This window comes from Lagenorhynchus albirostris, chromosome 4, assembly GCF_949774975.1.
Source record: "Lagenorhynchus albirostris chromosome 4, mLagAlb1.1, whole genome shotgun sequence".
NCBI lineage: Eukaryota > Metazoa > Chordata > Mammalia > Artiodactyla > Delphinidae > Lagenorhynchus > Lagenorhynchus albirostris.
Window position 1 is genome coordinate 46,108,820 of NC_083098.1, and position 24,581 is coordinate 46,133,400.

The window sequence follows — 24,581 nt, forward strand, 5'->3', positions numbered from 1 at the left end:
AGAAACTGTAACTCAAACGCAGAGACACGGGCAGCAGCAGGAAATCCTCACCAGCCCTGGTTCCCGGGAACCAGGAACCCCAGTTGGTCAAGATGGTGGAAGGTTAGTGAAGGGGCCTGCATGACAGACTCCAAATTCCAGAGCTGAAAAAAACACAGCTGTGCTGAATGGGTCTTAACATTTGGGGAGGTAAATTACGTCTCACAGACTTAAGAAACAGTCACATGCATTCTAACTTCTGCAGGCAGCTCAGGGCTCCCAGAGATGATCTAGGCCAGGGGCTGGCCAATTACAGCCCGAGGGCAAACTCTGGCCCTGCCTGTTTTTGTAAATACGTTTTTTATTGGAACACAGCCACTCCTGTTCCTTCAGGTTAGGGTCTCTGGCTGCTTTCACACTACAAGGGTCGGGTTGAATCACTGGGACAGAGACTACATGGTCCACAGAGCCTAGAGCATTTCCTCTGTGGCACATTCTGGAAAAAGTTCTCCTACTAGATCTGACTGTCCCCTGATCTAGCCCAGCTCCTCGTTTTACAGATGAAGAACCTGAGGCCCAGACAGGTTAAGGAGTTGGGTAGTAGCAGGGTTAAGACTTGAACCCACACTGCTGCCCCTTCACCCTTCAACATCGCCTGGGTTTGAACGAGGGCGGAGGGCACATGGGTTCCATTTTTACTGTGGTTCCTTTCGTTTCATCTCTATGCATGGGTGAAAAAAAAAAAAAACTCTATGAAAAAATAAAGATAGTCTCTGCCACACAAAAACCATTTTCCTCAGAGATTTGTTGGTCAATGCATTTCAAAGTTCAATCCCCTAAACTTGTGTATACAAAAGGGCATCCTCTACCCAGCCTCAGAAAGCACATTTCACGTGAATGAAGAGGGCCAATTTTACAAGCCCCTAGAGCAGGACTAAATGATGCAAACTTAGCTAGAAGCTAACTTTTTGGTTAGAAGCCCTCTGTCTGGGGTCTCCATTTGTTCTCACCAAATACATTCCACAGGAACACTTCACTGGGAGACCAGTGCAGACTTCACCAAACTAAAGAGATTCCAAGAAAATAACCTCCCTGCCGCTGCAATGGCAGCTCAGATCCAGCGGAGGGAGTCCACTGGCACTGCACACAGGCTGCCTCAGGCACCGCGGCCAGCCGCTCCTAGACGTTTGAGTGGGAGTCCAGGCCAGCCACAAAAGAGGAGGAAAACAGTCTTCTCCAAGGAACCGTGGCCCCCGATCAGTACAGGCGCCAAGCACAGACACACCTCACATCACCTCAACTCAGATGCCCGTGAAGCAATCCTGTCCTGTACCAGGTGGCGGCAAACCTTCCTCTGACCGTTCACCAAGCCTGGAGTGGCCCCGGCGCTCTGCCCCCACCAACCCTTCCCCACCACTGGGCTCTAACAGGGCCTGGCCCTTGCAGGGCCACTAATTCTACTTTAACTTCGATATTCTCCCCTTCACGTTTTGCCTCTTCCTCTCAATCCGTCAGCGGTGTGGGAAAAGACATAGCAAATGTTCTGTAAGTTGTTTCCTTCAGTACTCATTCGTGTTGTTAGACTTGTACTGGTTCACTGGAACCTAGTAAGAGCACGTCAGAAAGTAGGAGACATGGCAAGTTAAACCTATTTGGCAAAAATGAACGGGACAAACTGTAGTGGGCATCCACACCTGTGCAAATGCCTGGACCAGGTTCTGTGCCTCTGTGAGTATAACAGTTAAGAACAGAGGTTCAAAACTCAGACCTGTCACTTCCTCCTTGGGCAGGCTGTTTACACGTGCAGTGCCTTCATTTCCTCATCTGTAAAATGAGGATGCAATAATGACATCAGCTGCATCGGGTACTCTAGATGATACAAATAAAGCGGTTATCGCAACGCCTGGCGATCCGTGCTATGAATCTGCCCCCTCCAGGTCCCTCCACCACCCATCTCTCAATCCAACGAGCATTTCTGTGATGCACCAGCATGCCACTCACACCGCTGCCTGGGGGGCCTGACTGCCAGGTGCCCACATACCTGAAGGGCTTGCTGTCAGGGTCGGTGTCCTTGAACCCCATCTCTTCGAGCTTACAGCGCCGATACAGCTCATAATGGCGGGTGTGAGTCTGTTCTCGCAAATCTTCCATGTTCACACGGATCAGCATCTCCCGAAGTTTCACAAAATCACAGTGGTTTTCATTCTCAACTGCAGGAGATGGGGAAGAGGGCGGGGAGGGCTCTCAGCAGCGAGGTCACAAAAATCTGAAGTGATCTTTCTAAGACGTGGTTACCATTGCCCCTGAAATCTCGGAGGCCTCAAGGTCACCCGAAGGTCCTCCACTGGATCCTCCTTACACCCCTACAAAGACAGGATTTCTGACAGCCCGGACCATGATTGATGAGGGTGGCTGCTGAGGGCGGGGCACCGTGGGAGGAGCTTTGCCAATACTGTCTTGACTCTTGGTAGCAGTTCTGCCTAGCAGGATTCCCAGACGCAGAGCGTGGCTTTGATGAGCAGGTTGACCTCCCAGACAGAGGCAGCAGAGTCTATATTCAGACCCCGTCACCTCTGGCTCCAAAGCCAGGCCGATTTCTGCCCCTCCGTGCTGTCGGGACCTGTACAAGGCAGTGTTTATGTATCATCTCCTTTAATTTTATCAACAACACTATAAAGCAAGTTTTTCTATTGTAGAGAATTTGGGAAGATTGATAAAAACCATAATTTTCCTACAGATCTCAAAGGTACTGTGCTTTCTCCTGTCTCACAGATTTATTGCCTTTACTCAGAACAAAGGAAACGGAGGACTGATATATCATAAGCCAATGAGGGAACTTTCTGCAGCCACCGGGCTTAATCTATAGCATTGGACGTCCCTCCCTCACAACACACAAGGGTTGGTAATAGAATCTGAGACCTTGCCCATCAAAGTGACATAGGAAATGTCTTCAGGTTAGAGATTGTGGTCATGTCCCACAACAATTATAGGTCCCTTGTTCTCAGATATTTACTGAGAAGACAATTTCCAAAAAAAAAAAAAAAACCAAGAAGACAATTTTTCCAGAGATAATGGAGAAACAAGTATCCTCTTGTTCGCAAGAAGCTTTCTGCAGCTTTTCTTATTCTTTGCTGATGAAGAACTCATTCAAACACCCAGGGAAGAACTCTCTTCCAGCAGGAATTTATACGAAATTCCCCACACAACCCAGCATTCTTGGGGGGCTGCCTCATCGGCACTAGGGCTCTGCAACCACTTCTCTCCATTGCTTCCCAGCCTCCCTGCTTCTTTCTGGCCTCCACGACTGCCAGGTGTAAAACCCTGCCACCCCCTTCCACCTGCCCACGTCAAGGACCCGCCCAAACCCCGCGGGGACAGCCACCCTGGGGGTGACACACGAGGAAGCCCTTCCCCGCGATGCGCACGTACCCTGCACCACACCCCAGGGGTACTGCCTGGCCTTTGCCATCTTGTTGCCAATCTTCACCTCCTCGGTGCTGCCGACCACTGCGAAAGGGAGGTGGACCTGCCAGCAACACAGGACAGAGAGCGGTTATCCTCCCCGTGCTGCAAACACGTGCTCTCCTCCGCTTCCACACGCCCCCTCCCCCCGCAGGCTTCTGCTCAGGGCAAGAGAAAAGGGCGAGGGAGGGCAGAAGAGCGAGGGGCTCAACGGTTCAGTGGGATTGGGCTTCGTGTATCCGAGCCCCCCTACAACCAGATGCCAAGCATCTGACATGAGCTGGACTCAGGGGGAAACTAGGAGTCTTTGCGATTCTATGGTAAGCATGGGATGTCCACTGCCTGAGACTAGCCACTGGTCTATGTGGTTATTGAGCACTTGAAAGGAGGCTTGTAAAACGAAGAAAATTTAAATTTTATTTACTTTTAATTAAGTTACATTTAAAGGGAAGCAGTGTGAAATATTTTTCCATTAATTATCACTTTATTGTTTTGGTAGGACTGCATTTCACTTTGCTTCAAACTCAGATCTTCTTAAAAAAAAGAAGAACCAGTTTTGTTAACGTAGATGCAAACATGAAGGAAAATTATCTTTTTGGTACTTACTTCACATTGAAAAACTTTTAAATATGTTAGCAGTAAGTTAGGTATGCGTCCAAGTTGGGATGTATGTAATTATAAACTATACATTGGGGGAATTCCCTGGCAGTCCAGTGGTTAGAACTCGACACTCACTGCCAGCGACTGGATTAAATCCCTGGCTGGGGAACTAAGATCCCACAAGTCACGTGGTACGACAAAAAAAGAATACACACACACACACACACAGAGGCCCTCAAAGCCCTGCTATGGAAACATCTCATTAATAATTTTTATATTGGTTACATGTTGAAATGATATTTTTGATATACTGGGTTAAATAAGGTCTTAAAATTAATTTTATGTTTCTTTTTACTTTTTAAAAATGTGGCTACTGGGACTTCCCTGGTGGCGCAGCGGTTGAGCTGCCTGCCAATGCAGGGGACACGGGTTCGAGCCCTGGTCTGGGAAGACCCCACATGCCGCGGAGCGACTGGGCCCGTGAGCCACAACTACTGAGCCTGCGTGTCCGGAGCCTGTGCTCCGCAACGGGAGAGGCCGCGGTAGTGAGAAGCCCGCGCACCGCGATGAAGAGTGGACCCGCTCGCCGCAACTAGAGGAAGCCCTCGCACAGAAACGAAGACCCAACACAGCCAAAAATAAATAAATAAATAAATAAATTTATTTATTTAAAAAAAAATATGGCTACTTGAAAATTTAAATTACTCGTGTGGCTTATATTTCTACTGAACAGCACTGCTTCAGACAGTTGATCATTGCACAAAATTCAAGTCAAATATACTTTAGCTCCACTTACTGGCTCAAGCCTTGCACCCCGACTTACCTTGAGCAGAGCTACTATTCAAGACAACTGGCTGTGCCACGTTGGTTTATTTGGTAACTATGGCTACATTCCGGGGAGAAAACAGTAATTCTATCTTTCTCCTATTAGCACGTGAGAATAACATCTGAAATGGCTGCTCTGAGAATTATTATTTAGGGCTCCCTGACCCAGTGCTCTTCCACTACAGATACACTGAGGCAGACAAGAGTGTTTTAAAGCCAGATCCTCTCCCAGAGCTTGGCAAAATCCTCAGCCCGGGCCGCCCAACTGGTATTTGGTCTGGCGCTCCAGATACTTATATTTTCTAGTTCATCTCACACTCTGTAGGAAGGAAAGAAAGCACGTTCTCTTTTTCAGCATCTGGACCTGAAATGTGGTTCCCTGGAGCTGAGGGGTAATAGGACCCTTCCAGCCCACGTTCTGCTGTGCCGACCCAGGGAACTGCCCCCTCCGCTCGACCTGAGTGACGAAAGCAACCGCCAAGGAAATCTGCTTTCCACTTATCATATGGGATTTCATCACCAGGAACTGCCTGCAAGGAAGACCCTAGAAGAAAATTCCTTGATAAAGAGCACAATGAATTTGGGAATATCAGTTCTGTGAATCTGATAAAGAGAGAAAAAGAGCAAAGATTCATGGGTATTTTCTTTCCAAGAAATGTAACACAAATTTAGTTTCATGGCCATGCAAAATTATTTAAAAGGACAGGAAGGGATATACAGAGAAAAACTGGATGGTATTCATTCATGTTACTTCCTGAATCCCACTGACCCCAAATGGCAGTCCTACAGCCGAATAAACACGTGCCGTCCCAGCCTGAGCTTTTAGTGATGCTATAACCAAGTACGCTCCTCCGCTTGGGTCCGTGGGACTGTTGTGAACATTAAATGTGGAGCCTGGAGCAGTGCCCGATGCATAGTAATAAGTGCTCCATAAATGTCAAAATGTCAGGCACTACTATTATCACCAAGTTCTCAGTACCCAGAACCAGAGAATTTTAGGGCTGGAGCCTTTGTAGGAATTCCCTCCATGGTATCTCTTCTGAGTGAGTTGAAGCAGAATCTGTTGCCCACCAACTACCTGTGATGAAGGCACCACGAGTTAAACGTGCACTTCACTGGGCCCAAAGCCCGCAATGCTCTTTTGCCCTCTGGTTTTGGTTCTACCTTTTAAGTAAGTCTAGTCGCTCTCCCCTACGATTACCTTCCTTTCACATGCCCTCATGGCCATTTCCCAGGAAGAATCTGCTCTCCAGTTCCTTCCAAGAATTCCAGACCCTTTACTATCCTGGACACAGGAGCACGACAGCCAGAGGGGGTCACATGACTCAGTGTGACCAGACTAGGACAGAGCCGAGCTGGTCTATCTCTGCATTAATGAGATCCCTGAATTTTATTTACTTATTAAAAAAAAATTTTTTTTTTAATTTATTTTTGGCTGCTTTGGGCCTTCGTTGCTGTGCACGGGCTTTCTCTAGTTGCAGTGAGAACGGGCTACTTTTTGTTACAGTGCGCGGGCTTCTCGTTGCGGTAGCTTCTCTTATTGCGGAGCATGGGCTCTAGGCACGCGGGCTTCAGTAGTCATGGCACGCAGGCTCTAGAGCGCAGGCTCAGCAGTTGTGGTGCAGCGGCCTAGTTGCTCCGCGGCATGTGGGATCTTCCCGGACCAGGGCTCAAATCCGTGTCCCCTGCATTGGCAGGCAGATTCTTAACCACTGGGCTACCAGGGACGCCCCGTAAAATTTTAAATTCAACAATTTCCCAGAGAAGGGGAAAGTTACATTCCCTTCCAAAGCCCTAATCATGTTGGGAGTGATTTATGGGAAAAGTTCCTCCTTAAATGATAACAGCCATATCTAGAAAAGTCCGTATGCTGAATGGAAGAAGGAAGAAGCAGTTTTGTGGAATTAGTCTGGTCTCCTAATCACGATGGCAAACAGCAACGAGACTGGGACCAGGTGGACTGGGTCAGAATCCCAGTGCTGCTCTTAACTGGAAGGCTTTGACCAAGTCATTTAATTCTCCAGACAAGCTTCAGTATGACTTTCTTTATATAAAATGTCCAGAACAGGCAAACCTACAGAGACAAGGAGGTAGCTTAGTGGTTGCCAGTGTTTGATGGTTAGAGGGCTGACATCTAAAAGGTATACGGTTTCCTCCTGGGGTGATGAAAATGTTCTAAAATGGATTGCGGCAATAGTTGCACAATTCTGTGAATACGCTAAAAACCACTGAATTGTATACTTTAAATGGGTGTCATACAGTATATCAATTATATCTCAACAAAGCTGTTAATTAAAAGAGCGCCTTTAGGGCTTCCCTGGTGGCTCAGCGGTTGAGAGTCCGCCTGCCGATGCGGGGGACGCGGGTTCGTGCCCCGGTCCGGGAGGATCCCACATGCCGCGGAGCAGCTGGGCCCGTGAGCCATGGCCGCTGAGCCTGCACGTCTGGAGCCTGTGCTCCACAACAGGAGAGGCCACAACAGTGAGAGGCCTGCGTACCGGGGGAAAAAAAAAAAAAAAGAGCACCTTTAGTGCCTTTAATAATGACTTGATTAGACACTTGTCATGATCAGATCTGAGGAAAGTAAAACATACCTCAACGGACCACAAATTAAAAAATCTAGACTGACTTCTGCTGCCACCAGCGCACTTCTGAATCAATTTCGAGCACGTATTCAGGGAAGGCCAAGCTATTTAACAGCTTCTAATTACATTCCATTGAAGCTAACCTGCAGTTTTAAGAATTCCAAACACCCTCAGTGGGCATCAACTATGTGTGAAGAATGCTGCTTCTTCTACAGAAGTCGGGCATTCCCAACTGAAGAAAGATGGGTACAGTTACGTGACACAGAGGTGAGCCACGGCCACGAGACACACAGGAGCAGTGGGAAAGACTTGGGTATCGACTAGCAGGACGGAGTGTCATCAGGAGAGATTATATCACAGGCACACCTAGATTGCTGAAGCTTTCATCATTTATCTCCTGACCATTCCTCCCTGTGATGTGGAAATTCTACCCTCCACTGCCAGTTTACCTCATGATTCAGGAACGGGTGGGGAATGCAGAAAGGAGAAAAAGGCAGGAACCAATCACAGAAGCAAAAGAGAGGCAGGTGGATATATTTCTGCTGACACTGGCAGAAGCAAGCAGAGAGCTAGTTCCTCTAAGCTGCGTTGTGTGAAATGGTGCTGGGCTGGCATTCCCTTCCCACAAGATTTGCTGTGGAAATCATAACTGTTAGAGCAGGAAGGAGATCTGAGATCTTGTCTAACTCTCCCATTTGACAGATGGACAAACTGAGGAGTAGGGTGATTAAATGACTTGAAACAGTGGCAGAGCTGGACCCCACTGAGTATGTTAGATGCTAGTCCAATGTTCTAGCCACTGCACAATGCTGCTACTAAGAAAAGCTTTCAAGAAAATCACTGGTTGGTCCTTTCTTACTTGAGGACTTACACTCATCGTTGCATTAATTTCTGCCACCGTTTCTTCGTCTGTGGGGAACTGATATATCTGGACTCCATTGCTGACTAGTTCACTCATGATCTTACTCTTGAATTTGTGCAATTCGTTCTTGGCAATGGTGTCAGCTTTTGCAATTATTGGAATGATGTTCACCTATAAACCAAACACATCCATTTTTATACGATTCCAACGTAAGAAAAATAGACAAATGAATAAAATACAGAAAACAAAGCAGCAGAAATTGTAAGACTTCCCTTAGAAATAGAGATGATATTAAATATTGGACTTTTTACCTAGATGCAAAATTAAGAAGATATGGAATAATCTTTTAGTTCCATCTCTGAACATTTTTACTCGCTCCCATCTGGCACTGAAAGAAAGCATCCTCATAATTTCCTCTTCTATGCCACCTCATTCTTCTTTACCATGTAAAAGGAAGTGTTACTCTATGACAAAGAGCGGTAACAAAGAAGCCTATTCTTTGAGTAACCACTCCTTTTTGACTCCTCCCAGCTACTTTAGGAGTTTGATTTTTGCCTGTTTCTAACAGTCTAATACCAAGCTTTTCATTAGTTAGAATAGTGGAATATTCAGCTCTATGCAGGACAGCATCCTTTCTTTCTTCTGATGACTTGAGAACTGCTGGAAGCAGAGAACCTAAGTATTAACCGCAACAAAATTGATTTCACCTACTTTTAAATTTTTCAAAATCACACCAACTAATTCTCTTGAAAATCAGCTTCTATCACATTACTTCTTTGTGCCCGAATGAGACCTAGTGCCAAAAGACAAGGCTCACTTTCAGAGCATCAGATACAGAGACCAGGTAAGAACTCTGACGTTTGACAACACTGGCAGAAAGCCCAGAACGAGGGCCAAGGACCCTCAAGTGCAAGCCCCAAAGCCCAAGGTGGGACACTCTGCTCCCAACTTACCCCAGCACTGTCCACAGGACACATTCTTTAAAATCGATTTTTTACAATTAACTTTCTTCCACTCCCTGATTGGTACAGAGGTTTCAACAAGTTGCTACTGACATCTGATACCGGGGACCATGCTCTCCACCCAGCTCAGGTGAAAAGGGAACAGGCTCCGTGAGAAAGCGATCAGTCCCAGCCAGAGAAGAGGGAGTCTTTGGGGGGGTTTTCCGGGTCACATCTGCATTCCTTTGCTTCTCCTTTTATCCCAAGAGCCAAGTCAAATATCCCTGATAAACCAGAGTGAGATGACCCGTTGATGGAAAAATCTGTCCTGCCCTATTCCTCAACCCAATCCTAACCTTATCATGAGTGGGCTTCCCGCAGCAAGTTGCCTCAGCGAGACAGACATCATTGAGGGTGGGAGAACGCCTGGACCAGGACGTGGGGAACAAACCCCTCCCTATGGTTTGTACTGGCTAACTTTTGTGCACACTTAGTATTGGATTAACATCAACATGGACAAAATGGCAGAGGTTCGTATCTTCTTGGCCAATTTGATTAGAGTAGATAGAGGAACCAAGCAAATTTAGATTTAAAATCTCTTCTTCCTCAGTGGCAGGTGCTTGGAAATCCTGTCTGAAATTGTCATCTGTTTGCCTTAACTCTTCACTTTACTTGTATCAACAAACCTTGACAATACCGTTTTCAGATACTCCCTAGCACTTCAGCTCTACAACAATAGTTCTTTGAAAGCAGTTTAACCAGCTTTGTAGCGATTGTTTTATTTTGTTTTGATTAGCTGTTTGTTTTGCCTTATTTTCTTTCCCTTTTTAAATTGAAGCATACTCCTGTTGTTGGATATCACCCTGGCGTGGTCTACAAGCTCAGCCTCAGAGAGGAAGCCACCTCCCGCTGTCTGCTTCCCAGCCCTGCCCTCAAGGACCCGACAGGCAGGAAGCAGACCTCCCTGCCCAGTGAGCCACCATCGATGGTTCACTGAAGCTGAATCAAATGAGACGAGGAAGGGTTTCCATTTATTCTCCCAAGAGTGCTCTAGCTGCAGGACTCCTTTCTGGCTGGTAGAATATGTTTCTGTAAAGCAGTGCGTCTGCGCAAGCTGGGGGCCCCGGGTGCCTGGCTCGGTGTCAGCCCGCAGGCCCCTTTTTGGGCTGGTACAGGCAGAGGCCTTGGGGACAGGCTGATCTTCTCAGCATTCTCTCAGTATTACGTCCCTCCGGAGCAAAGGCATCTTTTAAACAGTGTTGTTCGGACAGAAAATAACACCCAACAAAGCCCTCTAAAGGTAAGACTTTGTACTGAACTCAAAAGGAGGTTAGAATCTAAGAGGAAATACTATAGCTCAATTAATCATAAAGTAGATCATCAAATGTTGTCAAACTCATCAGTCCCTTCCTCCAAATGTTGTGAAGGAGAAAGGTTATAAATGTGCAAAGGTTAGGGGTCAGGCTTGATCTGAGACTCCACTTCTTTTGAACAAATGGTGCAGCTCAGTCTTAAAATCTAAGAAGTTGGACCATCCTTATCACACAGATAAAAAAAAAATAAAGTTTTTTTTCCATGTTAAACTTCAAATTAAAGCCAAGCCTGTAAAAACCTTTCAAAGAGAGACTTAAAAGAAAGTTTTTAAGAAAATAAACAAAGCATGAAATTATAGTTCAATCTCACTAAATTTAAGGCTTCCTACGACCCTTTAGGTGTCTCCACTGTATAATTCCCCAACCCTCAACAGAGCATACACCAGTGCTAATTTAAGAACTAAAAATACTTTGTAATAAGCTACATGGTTTTGTTTGTTTTATTTTGTCCTAATATCCAGAGAGGTTTTGAACCATTTTTTTCAAAACCCTATGGCTCCGTCAACCAGAAAAAACAAACACAGGGTTAGGAAGTAGGGAGGGATAAACAGGTGGCACACAGAAGCCTTTTAGGGCAGTGAAATTACTCTGTATGATACTCTAGTGATGAATACATGTCATTATAAATGTGTCTAAGCCCACAGAATGTACAACACCAGGAGTGCACCCTCATGTAAACTATGGACTTGGGATGACAGTGATGTGGCACTGTAGGTTCTCCAGTTGTACAAATACACCATCTGATGGGAATGTTGGCAATGGGGTGGGAGTGGGGCCATGCATGTCACGGGGCAGCGAGTATGTGGAAAATCTCTGCACCTTCCTCTTCGTTTTGCTGTGAACCTAAAACTGCTCTAAAACATAGTCTTTAAAACAAAACACCAAGTTACACTGAAAGCAGAGTTAAATTGGGGCCCCCGGATAGAAGTGATCTTACAGGAGAGTGGACGGTACCCAGAACAGCAGTGAGTACCTTACTGTCCAGCTTCTTCATGGTGACCAGGTCCAGGGACTTCAGCGAATGTCCAGTGGGGGCAATGAAGTAGAGGCATGCGTGGATCCTGGTGTCGTGGTAGTTGAAGAGAGAACGTTTGATCTTCAATTCCTCTTGCAAGTAGGCCTCAAACTGGGCATCGATATATTCCACGATCGGCTTATAGCTAGGATGCAGAAGAAGGGTTTTTTTGTTGTTGTTTTTTTTCCTTTTTTGCGGTACGCGGGCCTCTCACTGTTGTGGCCTCTCCCGTTGCGGAGCACAGGCTCCGGACGCGCAGGCTCAGCGGCCATGGCTCACGGGCCCAGCCGCTCCGCCGCATGTGGGATCTTCCCGGACCGGGGCACGAACCCGTGTCCCCTGCATCGGCAGGCGGACTCTCAACCACTGCGCCACCAGGGAAGCCCCCAGAAGGTTTTTTAAAACACATTTTCAAATCAGCATGTTGCTAGTCTCAAACCTCTTTGTACAATCCTCCAGGAAAGTCTTCAGTGGCTCCTTCTTCCCTAAGAGCTAAGGCCCAAGTTCCTTACCTTGGCAGCCCAGGCCTTTAGCCATCTGGCCCCTGAACATCACCCCAGGCCCTCTCTCCAACCCCTTCCGGGGCTCACCCTTTCTGTCCCACATGTCAAGCTCTCGCCTGCCTCTGTGCCTTTCCTCGTGCTAGCCATCCCATCCCCCCACACCTCAACCTGGAATGGTCTTCTTCCTATTATTCCCCTGGCTAACATTCGGCCTTTAAAACAGCAACTGGAAATAGGTGAGACGCACTGTCACTCCCCCCATGGCACCCATCAAGGTATTGCTAGAGACTGTGGCATTCTTTCCTGCTGGGCCAAAACTGAGCCTCAAAATCTGTCTCAATAAAGTGATGTTGACAGCCTCTCCCAGCTGATTGGCATCGGTGCACAAGATGAAACTGCTCTGCAGTTTCAGGATGCAGCACCTCCTCCTGCTGGCAGCCCCTCCCTGCTCCTGCGCCCCCATCCCCCGGGGACATGGGCTTCTCCGTACTCTCATAAAGCCCTGCGCGTGCCATAACCTCATCTATAAACTGAACTGCCTGGTCTATTATGATCAAGATTCTCCCCAGCTCTCAAATTTTATGATCTGAAAGTAAACTCTGTAACCCTCTCTTCTCACCAAATCATAATTCAAATCCATTTTGAATAATTACACATGACTCTATTAGCTGACCAAAAACACAATCACTAATAGCATATTGGGAAGACATATTCAATAAACCATATGTTCTCCAGGGATTAAACAGTACATTAGGTCACTGTGGAAAAGCCATGAACTCTTCCGGGTCTCCAAGGGGACTGCTCAGAAGTAAGGGTCAGCAGCAATGACATGGGCTGATTAGGAATGAAATGGGTTAATTCTTCCCCAAACTTACTACCTTGCTGAGGAGCGGTTTAGGCATTAAGAAAAATAAGAACCTCTCAACAGTCAACTCTCGGATCCATAAATTAAACTGAAATCCCTGAAAGAGAACTATAAATCTTTTATAATGAGGATGACAGCAGATGCCCTAAAAGAAAAAACAAACAAAACAAAACAAACAAACAAAAATGTATGACCAAAACTGAAAACAGAAAAAGGTTTTTTTATATTTTTCCTTGGTGAGTTATCATAATCCATTGCTTCAATGTGAGCAGACGAAATCTCTAGAGGTTTCAAGAAAAAGTAGAATGTGCCTAAATAAAATTCTAAACGCGACAGTAGAAATCCCAATGAATTCCAATAGAAAGGATGAGCAAGCAATAATATTCTCTTCCATTTTCCAATTTTAAAATATAGGCAGGAATTATATAGCAATAGCCATTATTAGGACAGGATAGTGACATAAAATGGGGGTTAAAAGCATGGACTCAAGCCAGACCACCTAAGACCAAACTCCAAATCCATAATTTACTAGCTGTGTGGCTTTGGGCAAGCTACTAAACCTCTCTGTGTTTCAATTTCCTCATAGGTAATATCAAGGACAAAGATATTACCTATATGAGACAGCTAATGTGACAAATTAAGGGAGCTAACATAGATAAAGAATTAGCCCATAAAACTGTGAGATATAACTATTTCATAGTAATATAATAAACAACAAATAAGAGAAAAGCAAGCCTGACTTTTCAAAAAGAGAGGGAAAAAAAAAAAAAGGAACTTTACACTGACCCGCTTTCCATGGTAACTGTTCTGCCACTGACTCATGACTATGATCAGGCCACTCCAGCGAGGCCCACCCATGCCCTGTCAGTCCAGGGCCTGAGCTTTCGGTCTCCTGACACCGAGGCATGTGACTGGGGGAATCAAGGTCCCCCTACGCCCTCTTAGCCCCAAGGAGAGGAGAGCAGCTCACAGCAGGTGCTCCTTCCTGCCTCCCCAGTTCCTGATTTGCAGCTTCTGAGCTCCTCCCCACAAGAGTGGCCCAAGTACGCTGCTGCTTTCTGCATTTGTTGTTTTCTTTTTTAACATCTTTACTGGAGTATAATTGCTTTACAATGGTGTGTTAGTTTCTGCTTTATAACAAAGTGAATCAGCTATACATATACATATGTCCCCTTATCTCCTCCCTCTTGCGTCTCCCTCCCACCCTCCCTATCCCACCCCTCCAGGTGGTCACAAAACACTGAGCTGATCTCCCTGTGCTATGCGGCTGCTTCCCACTAGCTATCTGTTTTACATTTGGTAGTGTATATATGTCCATGCCACTCTCTCACTTTGTCACAGCTTACCCTCCCCCCTCCCCGTGTCCTCAAGTCCATTCTCTACGTCTGAGTCATTACTCCTGTCCTGCCCCTAGGTTCTTCAGAGCCTTTTTTTTTTTTTAGATTCCATATATATGTGTTAGCATACAGTATTTTTTTCTCTTTCTGACGTACTTCACTCTGTATGACAGACTCTAGGTCCATCCACCTCACTACAAACAACTCAATTTTGTTTCTTTTTATGACTGTGTAATATTCCATTGTATATATGTGCCACATCTTCTCTATCCATTCATCTGTCGATGGACACTTAGGTTGCTTCCGTGTCCTGGCTATTGTAAATAGTGCTGCAATGAACATTGTGGTACATGACTCTTTTTGAATTATGGTTTTCTCTAGGTATGTGCCCAGTAGTGGGATTGCTGGGTCATATGGTAGTTCTATTTTTAGTTTTTTAAGGAACCTCCATACTGTTCTCCATAGTGGCTGTAACAGTTTACATTCCCACCAACAGTTTGCATTTGGTTTTGATTCTGATCCTCCAGGATTATGGGAGGCATAGCACCTCTCCTCTTCCAGTGAGGCATGCTTTCTGCCCTGGATTTGGTATATCCAAAGACATCTTTTGTTCTCCTCTATACCTCGGGCTTCCTTCTGCCATAACCTGTTAAGGAGTTTGGGCCAATCTTTTCAATCTCCCTCTTCTCCCTGTATGTGGTTTCCTTGGAAAATCACATGTACTCTTGTGTTTCACTTAACCAGATCTTTCACCCAAGTTTCAGACCAATCCATCCAACTGCTTACCAGATATTTCCACTTGCTCTTCTAAATATGTCCAAAATCAAACTCTTCATCTTGTCCCCAGACCCACACTCCCCCGTATTCCTCAGGTCAGCAAATTGCACCCGCATCCAGACCACTGGCCGTGTCAGAACCCCGGGGCTCAACCCAGAGACCTCCTCTCCTACCTCCTACACACAACCAAGCACAAAATCCCATCCATTTTACCCTCTATATCATTATAAACAAATAAATGTATTTCAGGAGAACAATTTACCATAACCACTATGCCTTGTGTTCAAGATTTAATTATGCTGATGAAACAGTTTCTTCCTGATGCATAATGAGTCAGCCTAGTGGCTTTGTACTCCCCTTCACATCCTTTGAACAAACTCTCTGCCCTCTCTCCTACTCCTGTCCATAAGTTATCTACACTCAAAGTCATAAAGATAAGGAAACTTCATTCCTATTTTGCCTTTTGCTAGTTTCCATTCTTACAGCAAGGATACCTATTTATATTCTGTTCTGCCAATTCAAACTTCTGTGGATTTTAGCCTTATCAAGCAGAGGAAAGGGCAGGGTGGGGGAAGGAGGGGGGATAGGGCAGATCAAATCAAGTCCTTACATTTTCACATAATTTCTTTTTAAGGCATGGGATATTCCTTTTTATCTACCACTTGTTTTTTTTCCCCCCATAAATCTGCAGCCATTAAAAAACACAAAAAAATTGACAGAGGTTGACCCTAAAACTGATGGGGAAAAAATATTTTATGCAATGTTTTCTATCCACCCAAGCCACCCACCTGCAGAACAGCCAATGCCATTGTTCGGGGACTGACTCTCCATTTCATATGTGACCAGGTACCTACCATCTTTCTATCTATTAGCCAAAGTTAATTTTCCTTATCCTTCAACTACATCTACCAGAAAGTGTAATTAAGACAGAATTTGAAGACCAAACAGTCCATTCCATTACCATTTTATAACTCTGATAAAGATTTGGTGAGTTTGAGGATTCTCTCAGTGGATTTCAATTATCCATGCTTTTTTAGGACTGATTACCATTATAGTTTGTAATATGCCGTTGACATTCTAGCTCCCACCTCCCAAATGTGAGGCCAACAAATTCTTTTATTTCCAGCACTCCGGCAAAATTTGGTTTCCCTTCTTCTCCAGACCTCTTTCCTTCTTTACTGAAGAGTACAGACAGCAAAACAAGGAGGCCCTTAGACCACGAAGAGTTAATCGTGCTGTTAAACAAAACAGGAAACCTTACCAGATCTCTCTTCCTGCCTCCTTCTAGCTAGCCTGGTCCCAGGCAGATAATGATGCAGGAATGCTGACATGTCCGAAGCCTACATAAACAAACTGGGACATTCTTGAAGTCTTGCATCGATGGCAGAAAAGCTTGCCTAATCCTCAAAGTAGTAAAAATAATCATGGGTTTAGAGAAACAGCACAGCCCCTTCCATATGTTTACATATCGATACAAAAATGCAAATCCCACTTCCAATTTTTTGAAGGAAGCAGACCCTATCCAAATGACTTTTTTTTAACAGACATTTGGGTTTATAGTCAACAGTGTGAACAATCATTCTGGGGCACAGAGTTCTAAATGCCACTTAAAGAGGTTATGCAACAGCTGGTCAAGAAATTTCAGAAGAAAAAAAAATACTTGGTATGTAGGTTAGGTTAATATCACACTTCCTCTCTTCTAAGTCTCCTTGGAAACTATTATTTGACCCAAATGAGTCAGATAATTTCTTAAAGAGGCCTCCAGCTGCAAACGTGTGGATCAGCCCTTGCACTGGCCACCTGCTGTTCAGGGCTGGTGAGTGAAAACCCACCAGACTGAGGAAAAGTCCCCATTTAGGGGAGAAGTAAAAATGCAATGGCAGTGCTGAGGCGATGACTCAGAGCTAGAACAGCTCATAGAAACTGAGCAGCAAAATGCAGGAAGACGGTTCTCATTCCTGCAGGAATACACCCTGAGAAGGTGCAGCTGATGTCTTCCCATCAGGGAGTGCACAAGCATGGCACTCCCCAACCCCAGGGAGAGACCTGCGCAGGTCAGAGATGGAGACCCGCCTTGCTCGGACGGGGGCTCCGTGACCACACGAGGACCAGCGTGCACTTCTGCCTGTCATCAGGGTTTTCTCTTCATCTGTTTCAGTGGGCATTGCAGACAGCCTTCCGGCAAGAACCTCTCCATCATTCCCTGGCATTGAGGTCATAAATTAAGAGCAACTGCTCAGCTGTGCTTAGCTTTCCTCCACTCCAACACAATGTACAGATAGTCCATTTTGACAGATGCAAAATGAAATCTTTCTTACTATGTCTAACAACTGCTCCTGTATTACAGGCCAACGCTTACTGAAGAGCATTTAAATTGCCCTATACATAAAATAGAGCTCCTTGCTCAGCTAGAGCATGAGTTAAATATTTCTCTGCCATTACTATGTGCTCATACTTCTATCACAGATAGTTAAAATATATCTAGACAATACATAGCCCTCGATAAAATGGTTCAAATTCCTCTTTACAAAACACACACATACAACATACACAGTTTGGAGGAAAATGAAGCAAACAAACAAAAAAACAAAAAAACCTGGTACTCATGAAGTTTCTTGAGCCCTAAGCAAACATAATGTAACTTAATGATTTGGTGTCTTATTCCCATTAAGCTGTCACTGCACAAAAATGTCTCTGGAAGCCTCCTTCTGGAATTATCTTTGGGCCTGGGACAGTTTAATTTTAACTTTCTCAAACGTTTTTTGAGAATGAACTTAAGTATTTAAAACAATCATAACAGACTTCCCTGGTGGCACAGTGGTTAAGAATCCGCCTGCCACAGATATACAATGGAATATTACCCAGCCATAAAAAGAAACGAAATTTGTAGTGAGGTGGATGGACCTAGAGTCTCTCATACAGAGTGAAGTAAGTCAGAAAGAGAAAAACAAATACCGTATGCGAACACATATATATGGAATCTAAAAAAAAAAAAAAATGGTTCTGAAGAACCTAGGGGCAGGACAAGAATAAAGGGGCAGACGCAGAGAATGGACTTGAGGACAAGGAGAGGGGGAAGGGTAAGCTGGGCCGAAGTGAGAGAGTGGTATGGACATGAGTACACTGCCAAGTGTAGGGTAGATAGCTAGTGGGAAGCAGCCACATAGCACAGGGAGATCAGCTCGGTGCTCTGTGACCACCTTGAGGGGTGGGATGGGGAGGGCAGGGGGGAAACGTGGGAGGGAAGAGATATGGGGATATATGTATATGTACAGCTGATTCACTTTGTTATAAAGCAGAAACTAACACACCATTGTAAAGCAATTATACTCCAATAAAGATGTTGGAAAAAAAAGAATCCGCCTGCCAATGCAGGGGACATGGGTTTGAGCCCTGGTCCGGGAAGATCCCACATGCCGCAGAGCAACTAAGCCCATGCGCCGTAACTACTGAGCCTGCACCCTAGAGCTCATGAGCCAGAACTACTGAGCCCATATGCCACAACTACTGAAGCCTGCGCACCTACAGCCCATGCTCCGCAACAAGAGAAGCCACCGCAATGAGAAGCCCGCGCACCGCAACGAACAGTAGCCCCCGCTCACCGCAACTAGAGAAAGCCCACGTGCAGCAACAAAGACTCAAAGCAGCCAAAAATAAATTTAAAAATACAAAATAAAAATTAAAAAAAATAAAAGTTAAAAAAAAGTAAAATAAAACAATCATAAGGCATTTAAAGTCAAGATTAGTGAATAGGATGGGTGATCTTGAGATTAACACCAAGAAGGTTTAAGGCTTAACAGCTTCCCTCAAATAAGGGCACACAGCAACTCAGAGAAAAGGGTCAAACTTGCTTGGCTTTATGAAATGACTATGTGTGTTTTATAAAAGTAAAACCTGTGGATGCGGACAGCCTTCTCTACTAACTGATGGGTGCTAAACTACTAAAGCAAAATAGCCTGAGATAAGATGTAAATGAAAGAACTCGAGTCAACAAAATGATTGTTTGCTTCACCTCAAAAAAAAAAAAAGAAAAAAAGTAAAACCTCACTATATTCTTTTATAACTAGATCATCAAGTCTATGTAAACCAGTTTTAGTGAATGAATACGTGAGACTGACATAGCTAACAGCTTCTGTCGACATACAAACTACAGGACCAAAATTCTGAAAAGACATTTTATTTCTTAAGCAGCTTAAACATGTCCTTCTTCTACACTGACAAAGAAGTTTGTTATATATATTATCAAATTAGCTTAACAAACCCTTGCTGGATAGAGAGCGATCTGAATTCCTCACTAGGCTCCACTGAAACCACACTCAATATTCAGACTCAATGTGGCCATTCTGCGCCCAGCGGGCCACCCAAGTACGAGCAGCCCACAGGAAGACCCAGACAATGCACAAAGGACACACAGTGCTCAGGCCACGGCACTAGCATCGATATTAAGATCCTGCGCTGGCTGGAAGTCAGCGACAATTCTTCCAACCGATCTTTCACAAACATGCTTTCTTCACTTTGGGGTTTTAGGAGCTGATAGCACTGTATCAGCTGTGTATTATTACCACACCCCTCCTCCAGGCTTAGCCTTTCCCAGTGCCCTTCCTTAGACCCCACCTAAGAAGATCCCACTGGAAGAGGCCTGAGAGTACCCAGGTCATTTCCCTCACAGTGAGATAAATTGCCAAGGTCCCATAGCTGCTCATGGGCAGAATCCAGATCACAACCCGGGTCTACTAAATCCCGGGCTTTGGCTTCTTGGGAAAATCATATTGACTCCAAGTTTTCATTCAGATCTGTAGGAATTTGGGGATTCAGTCAAATATCCCAATCTGTCTCAGAGACTAGGAGAGCGTGGCAGACGCTCATTCCAAACTCCTTTTACTTTTTAATGCCCCCCCCCTTTTTATTTTTGGCAGAGTTAAAACAGCAACAACAACAAAAACGAGAAACCACACTTCCCAGACTCTCTTGCAGCTAGTGTTCTGGATCTGGTCTACTTTCTACCAAGCAGATGCAGCCATACAAGACCTGGAAGCAGGAAGGGAGCCACACAAGGCAGAGGCCCACACAGGGAAAGGGGTTCTTCTTGCAAGCGATGGTAAAGGCATTTGGCTCTCTGAGACAGACTGGGTAAAGGTTCTAGAGACCTCTCCCCAGTGTCACAGGTACCAAACTATATAAGGTCGTTTGCGGCAGGGGTTCCACTAACTGCACGTGTTTCTCTAGACTGCTGTTCCAGGTGGGAAAGCGCCCAATTCTGGTTCCATGACTCTCCTGGAAATATGCCATAAGGTAGCTTATGCCTTCTAACAAATCCCTTTTCTCCTTACCGTAGCTGGAATCAATTACACTAGCTGATTCTGACCTCAAGAACATTCTAAGAAAATTTCTCAGAGGACAAGAATGTCTTATCTTTTAGGTGATAGGAGACCAAGCCCCATAACTAGCGAACATTTAGTCTTTGCATTTATCCGGGATGGATCCTGTTACCTTCTCACTCATTTACATCCCCACAAAATCCCAAGATGTACCTGTCATCCTTATTTATCTGGTCTCCAAATCCCACAGTGTCAACGATGGTTAACTTCAGCCGTACATTGCTTTCCTGAAGCTCATAACTTCTGGCTTTTAACCGGACACCTGGTTCATTGTGAGTAGCTGGGTCACTTTCAAATTTGGTGTTGAATAAAGTGTCCATTAACGTGGATTTGCCAATGCCCGTCTCGCCTGCATGACCACAAGGGAGAAATCAAAGAATGTGTCAATGTCTCTGAGACACCAGTTCACATCATCATGAGTTTTTCATCATCATGACAGTAAAATTTTTTGAAAAGTCAGTATCATCAAAAATCCCACCACAAAAAGATAGTTCTTTCCACGTGTGATCTATGGAATACTTCCCGAGAAACGCTTTAATGAATTTCCAAAACCGTTCAGTAGAAAAGATCTTGAACTTACATATCAAGATGCTTTTCTTTACCTCTGCATAGAGAATTAGAACCTATAAGCTTGCCTGTGGTCAGTTTGTGGTCATTTCAAAGACATAAACCGTAGTTCCTCCTTCCCTAAATGTTGGCATGTAACATTTTTGCTTTAAAAAAAATTCTATATTGCTGAGTTTCTGTTACGAAGAAAATTCAAAAGACTGATTCATTTGTATTGAATTACTTGATACCATCTCCTGTTGTGGAAAAGAATTACATTTTTCAAAACAACACACTTGACAAACAATAGCAATCATAACAAACCCAGCTACAGCCGCTGAGCGCTTACCTTGTACCAGGCCCTGTGGTAAGAGCTTCCAATGCACTATCTCATTTAAACCCTAGTACTAACCCCCATGGAATAAGTACTGCTCTTTCCTCCCTTTTACAGATGGGGCATTAAAGCTTAGATAAGGTCTAAGTAACTTGTCTAAAGTCACACTGTTAAGTGGCAGAGCCAGGCTTCTAACCCAAGTTTGTGTGGTTCTAACACCTACACTCAACCAACACAGCATCCTGACTTTACTGTTACAGAGAAAACTGACAGCCTAATATTTTTTAGGTATGGTTATGAATCTGTGAGAATCCTCCATTATCTCCATTTTCTCTCCCTATTCAGCAGATGGCAAGCACTTGTTAGATTTCCCAGTTTCAAGCGGATGTTTGTGACAATGAAACTGAATGATGTTAAATAACCTGCAACACTGGCCTTATTAATTCACATTGATAATTCAAGTCAGCTAAGTCTTACTGAGCCCCTAATATATGCAAAGGAGAGTGGCAGGTACCTAGCACCACTACACCAATCAAATGGTAAGACCCAAATGTGGAGCCATGCATGGAGAACGTTAGCTTGGTCTTCAAAATAAGACCAAGAAAAATTTTCTCTCTATATACTAATTCTTGAGTCAAAACTAGTTGGCAGTGAGAAAGAACCCACCCTTGTCAGGGGTGGTGGTCGAGTGTGTGATGGTAGATATCGAGAAACATTATCTATAGGAATGCCTTTAAAGAAAAAACTCTGGAAAATTTCCCAATTAGATTTTCAGCTCAATTTAAACATACCAATATACTGCGGCCCTTTCAACAAATCCCAACCCCATGATGGTCCTAGAACAGTACCTCTCTTCTGAAAAATTGCCATAGTGACTTTTAGGATGGTGTCAATTCCATGGGGGGAAAACCAGCTCTGAGATTAATAGCCTTAGGGCAACTTTCCCACTGACAAAATACCTCTGCTAGTTAGAAGTTCTGTATTACTCATTGCTTTCCAACACAGTACAAACATGAAGTAGAATGGAATCTTCCTGTAATTGAGCTTTCTCTAATTAGAAGCCTTATGTGGTTTGCCCCTGACTACCGGGATTCACTTGTAGGATAAAAGTTGTTCAAGGACATTTGCCTAACTCTTCAGCCTTACCCGTTGGACCCGATACATCTAAGATCAAAGAATTTCCTCCTTCATCAGTCTTCTTTCAGCCAGTCTCCTTTCCAGCTTAGTACCAAGTTCTGGGAATACAACAACGAACTGGCCTGATCTCCCATAGCTTAGAATCTGACCTGGAACATGACTGAATACTTAGCCAGACTCTGATTTACTATTATGGGAATGATATTTTAAATGTCTGCCATCACCACATTCCCCTCACAAGCAAGACCATAGTTTACAACATGGACCTTGCTAATGACCACAGATAACTGGCCCAGGGCTAGCCCCCTGTCCAAAGGCACCCATGGACGCCAGTGCTGTGAGAATGCTCTATACTGGACAGTGACTTGTCTATCCAATCAAACTTCTCTCTTTGGGAGTTTGAACCTGCACGCAGCACGATGGCATGAAAAAGAAAAGATATGCTGAGAGAAGCGAAAAATCAGATGCCATGAGGCAGCAAAGGCTGCCAATAAATAGAAGACATGTTGCTGACGGACCATTAGCTGGACATACAGGAGAAAGAGAGCAGATAGATACGGTAGACACTAGTACCTGAAATTGATTCATTAATAATACTTGAGTATTTACTATGTGACAAGCATAGGTGCTGGGGATAAAATGGTGAAGAAAAACAGCAACTGACACTTCTTGAACTTCTGTAATATCCTGAATGTCATTCCAGGTCTCCATGAAGTCTAGCTGTGTAGCACTTGAGACTGTCTCCTGTCTTCCTTACTTTCCTTCATATTCTTACAAAAAAAGACCCATCAATAAAAGTAACCTAAAGTAGTCTCTGTTCCCTAATGCTCACCAAGCTGATATCGACCATTGGGGACTTAACAAAATAACTTGGAACAAAACAAAGTTACGAAGTAATGGACACAGAAACAAAACAGCGTTCTCACTTGTAAGATACACAGAATCTGCAAGGCAATTCTACACTGAAGGTACTCCAGTCATTCAGTACTTTCTCAATAGAGCAAACTTCTTTTCAGAATTTACCTATTTTCAGAACAGGGAAAAAGGCACAACAGCAGAACTATTTATAAAATTTCCCCTATAAGGTAATGGTTCTATCAGTGGAAAGTGACCCACTTAACTTTCATCTCTTCCCGTAAAAACAGCAATAAAGACTTCCATTTACATGGCAAGGATTCTAGGTTACCTGGACAGGACTGAAATTACCATCACATTTTACTAAGTTGGGAATTAGTTAAGCATATGTGTATCAAGAACACCATGTTCTGTTTTGTTTTCAAAGGCAAGGTAATTTTAATTATTATTTGCATTAAGGTGGAAATTACGAACAATTAGCATTCCAGGGCCTACTTACAGCACAGGGTTAATCCATGGGTTGGAAAAACCACTGTTACTCTAAATTTCAGAGTGCTTTGCTTTCCATTCCTATGCTCTGTGCTTTGAAGAGCCCTAATTAGACACAGCTACTCTAGCAGCAGTGCAATTCACCACAAGCAGTTCACTAAGAAAGGACAGCTTTTGGAATAAAAGGAATTCTAGAACTAGGAGAGCTTTTCAATGCGTTTGTTGTTGAGGTCAATCAGAAAAGAAGGCATTTTCTATATTTTTGAGGACACACAAGAGCACAAAGGCTTCTTTTGACTTGAGTAACCAAAAGCCTACCTGGCATAGGTTCCAATTTAAACCCAACAACTACAATATTTTGAGACAATTAATGACTGGCAGCAACTCTGAAACATTTCAGAATCCCTGGCACAGAGCAGGCATTCAGTTTCAGGCATTTCTTTTCAGTTAACTGAAAAGAAAAATGATCATGGTGATCATTTATATTGACATTTGCCACTTCGGTAGATTTTTCAGAGTTTGTTGCTTATTCTGTTATAAATTCATCTGCCTGAACAGTTGTTAGAATAATTAGAGATTTACTCCTGAAGCGCTATCTGGGGCTTCTGTCTCTCCCGTGTCTGCCAGTGCTGGTGAGCGTAACACCCATCGCACCGTGGGAAGCAGGCTTGCCCCTTCCATTCTGTTTAAACCGCAAGCTCTAAGCTGGACGTTATTA

General features: G+C 44.3%; 1 protein-coding gene across 2 annotated transcripts in view; it reads right to left on the minus strand.

Annotated features, from left to right (window-relative positions):
• Nucleotides 1–24,581, minus strand: part of SEPTIN11 (septin 11) — an 89,044-nt gene that overhangs the window by 15,425 nt on the left and 49,038 nt on the right. For both annotated transcript variants that reach the window (XM_060147981.1, XM_060147982.1), the window contains exons 3-7: nucleotides 20,656–20,851; nucleotides 11,601–11,787; nucleotides 8,323–8,484; nucleotides 3,409–3,505; nucleotides 2,021–2,189 (exon numbers count right to left, since the gene is read on the minus strand). In XM_060147981.1, the coding sequence (XP_060003964.1) occupies nucleotides 2,021–2,189; nucleotides 3,409–3,505; nucleotides 8,323–8,484; nucleotides 11,601–11,787; nucleotides 20,656–20,851 (811 nt within the window). The remainder of the gene's footprint in view (nucleotides 1–2,020; nucleotides 2,190–3,408; nucleotides 3,506–8,322; nucleotides 8,485–11,600; nucleotides 11,788–20,655; nucleotides 20,852–24,581) is intronic.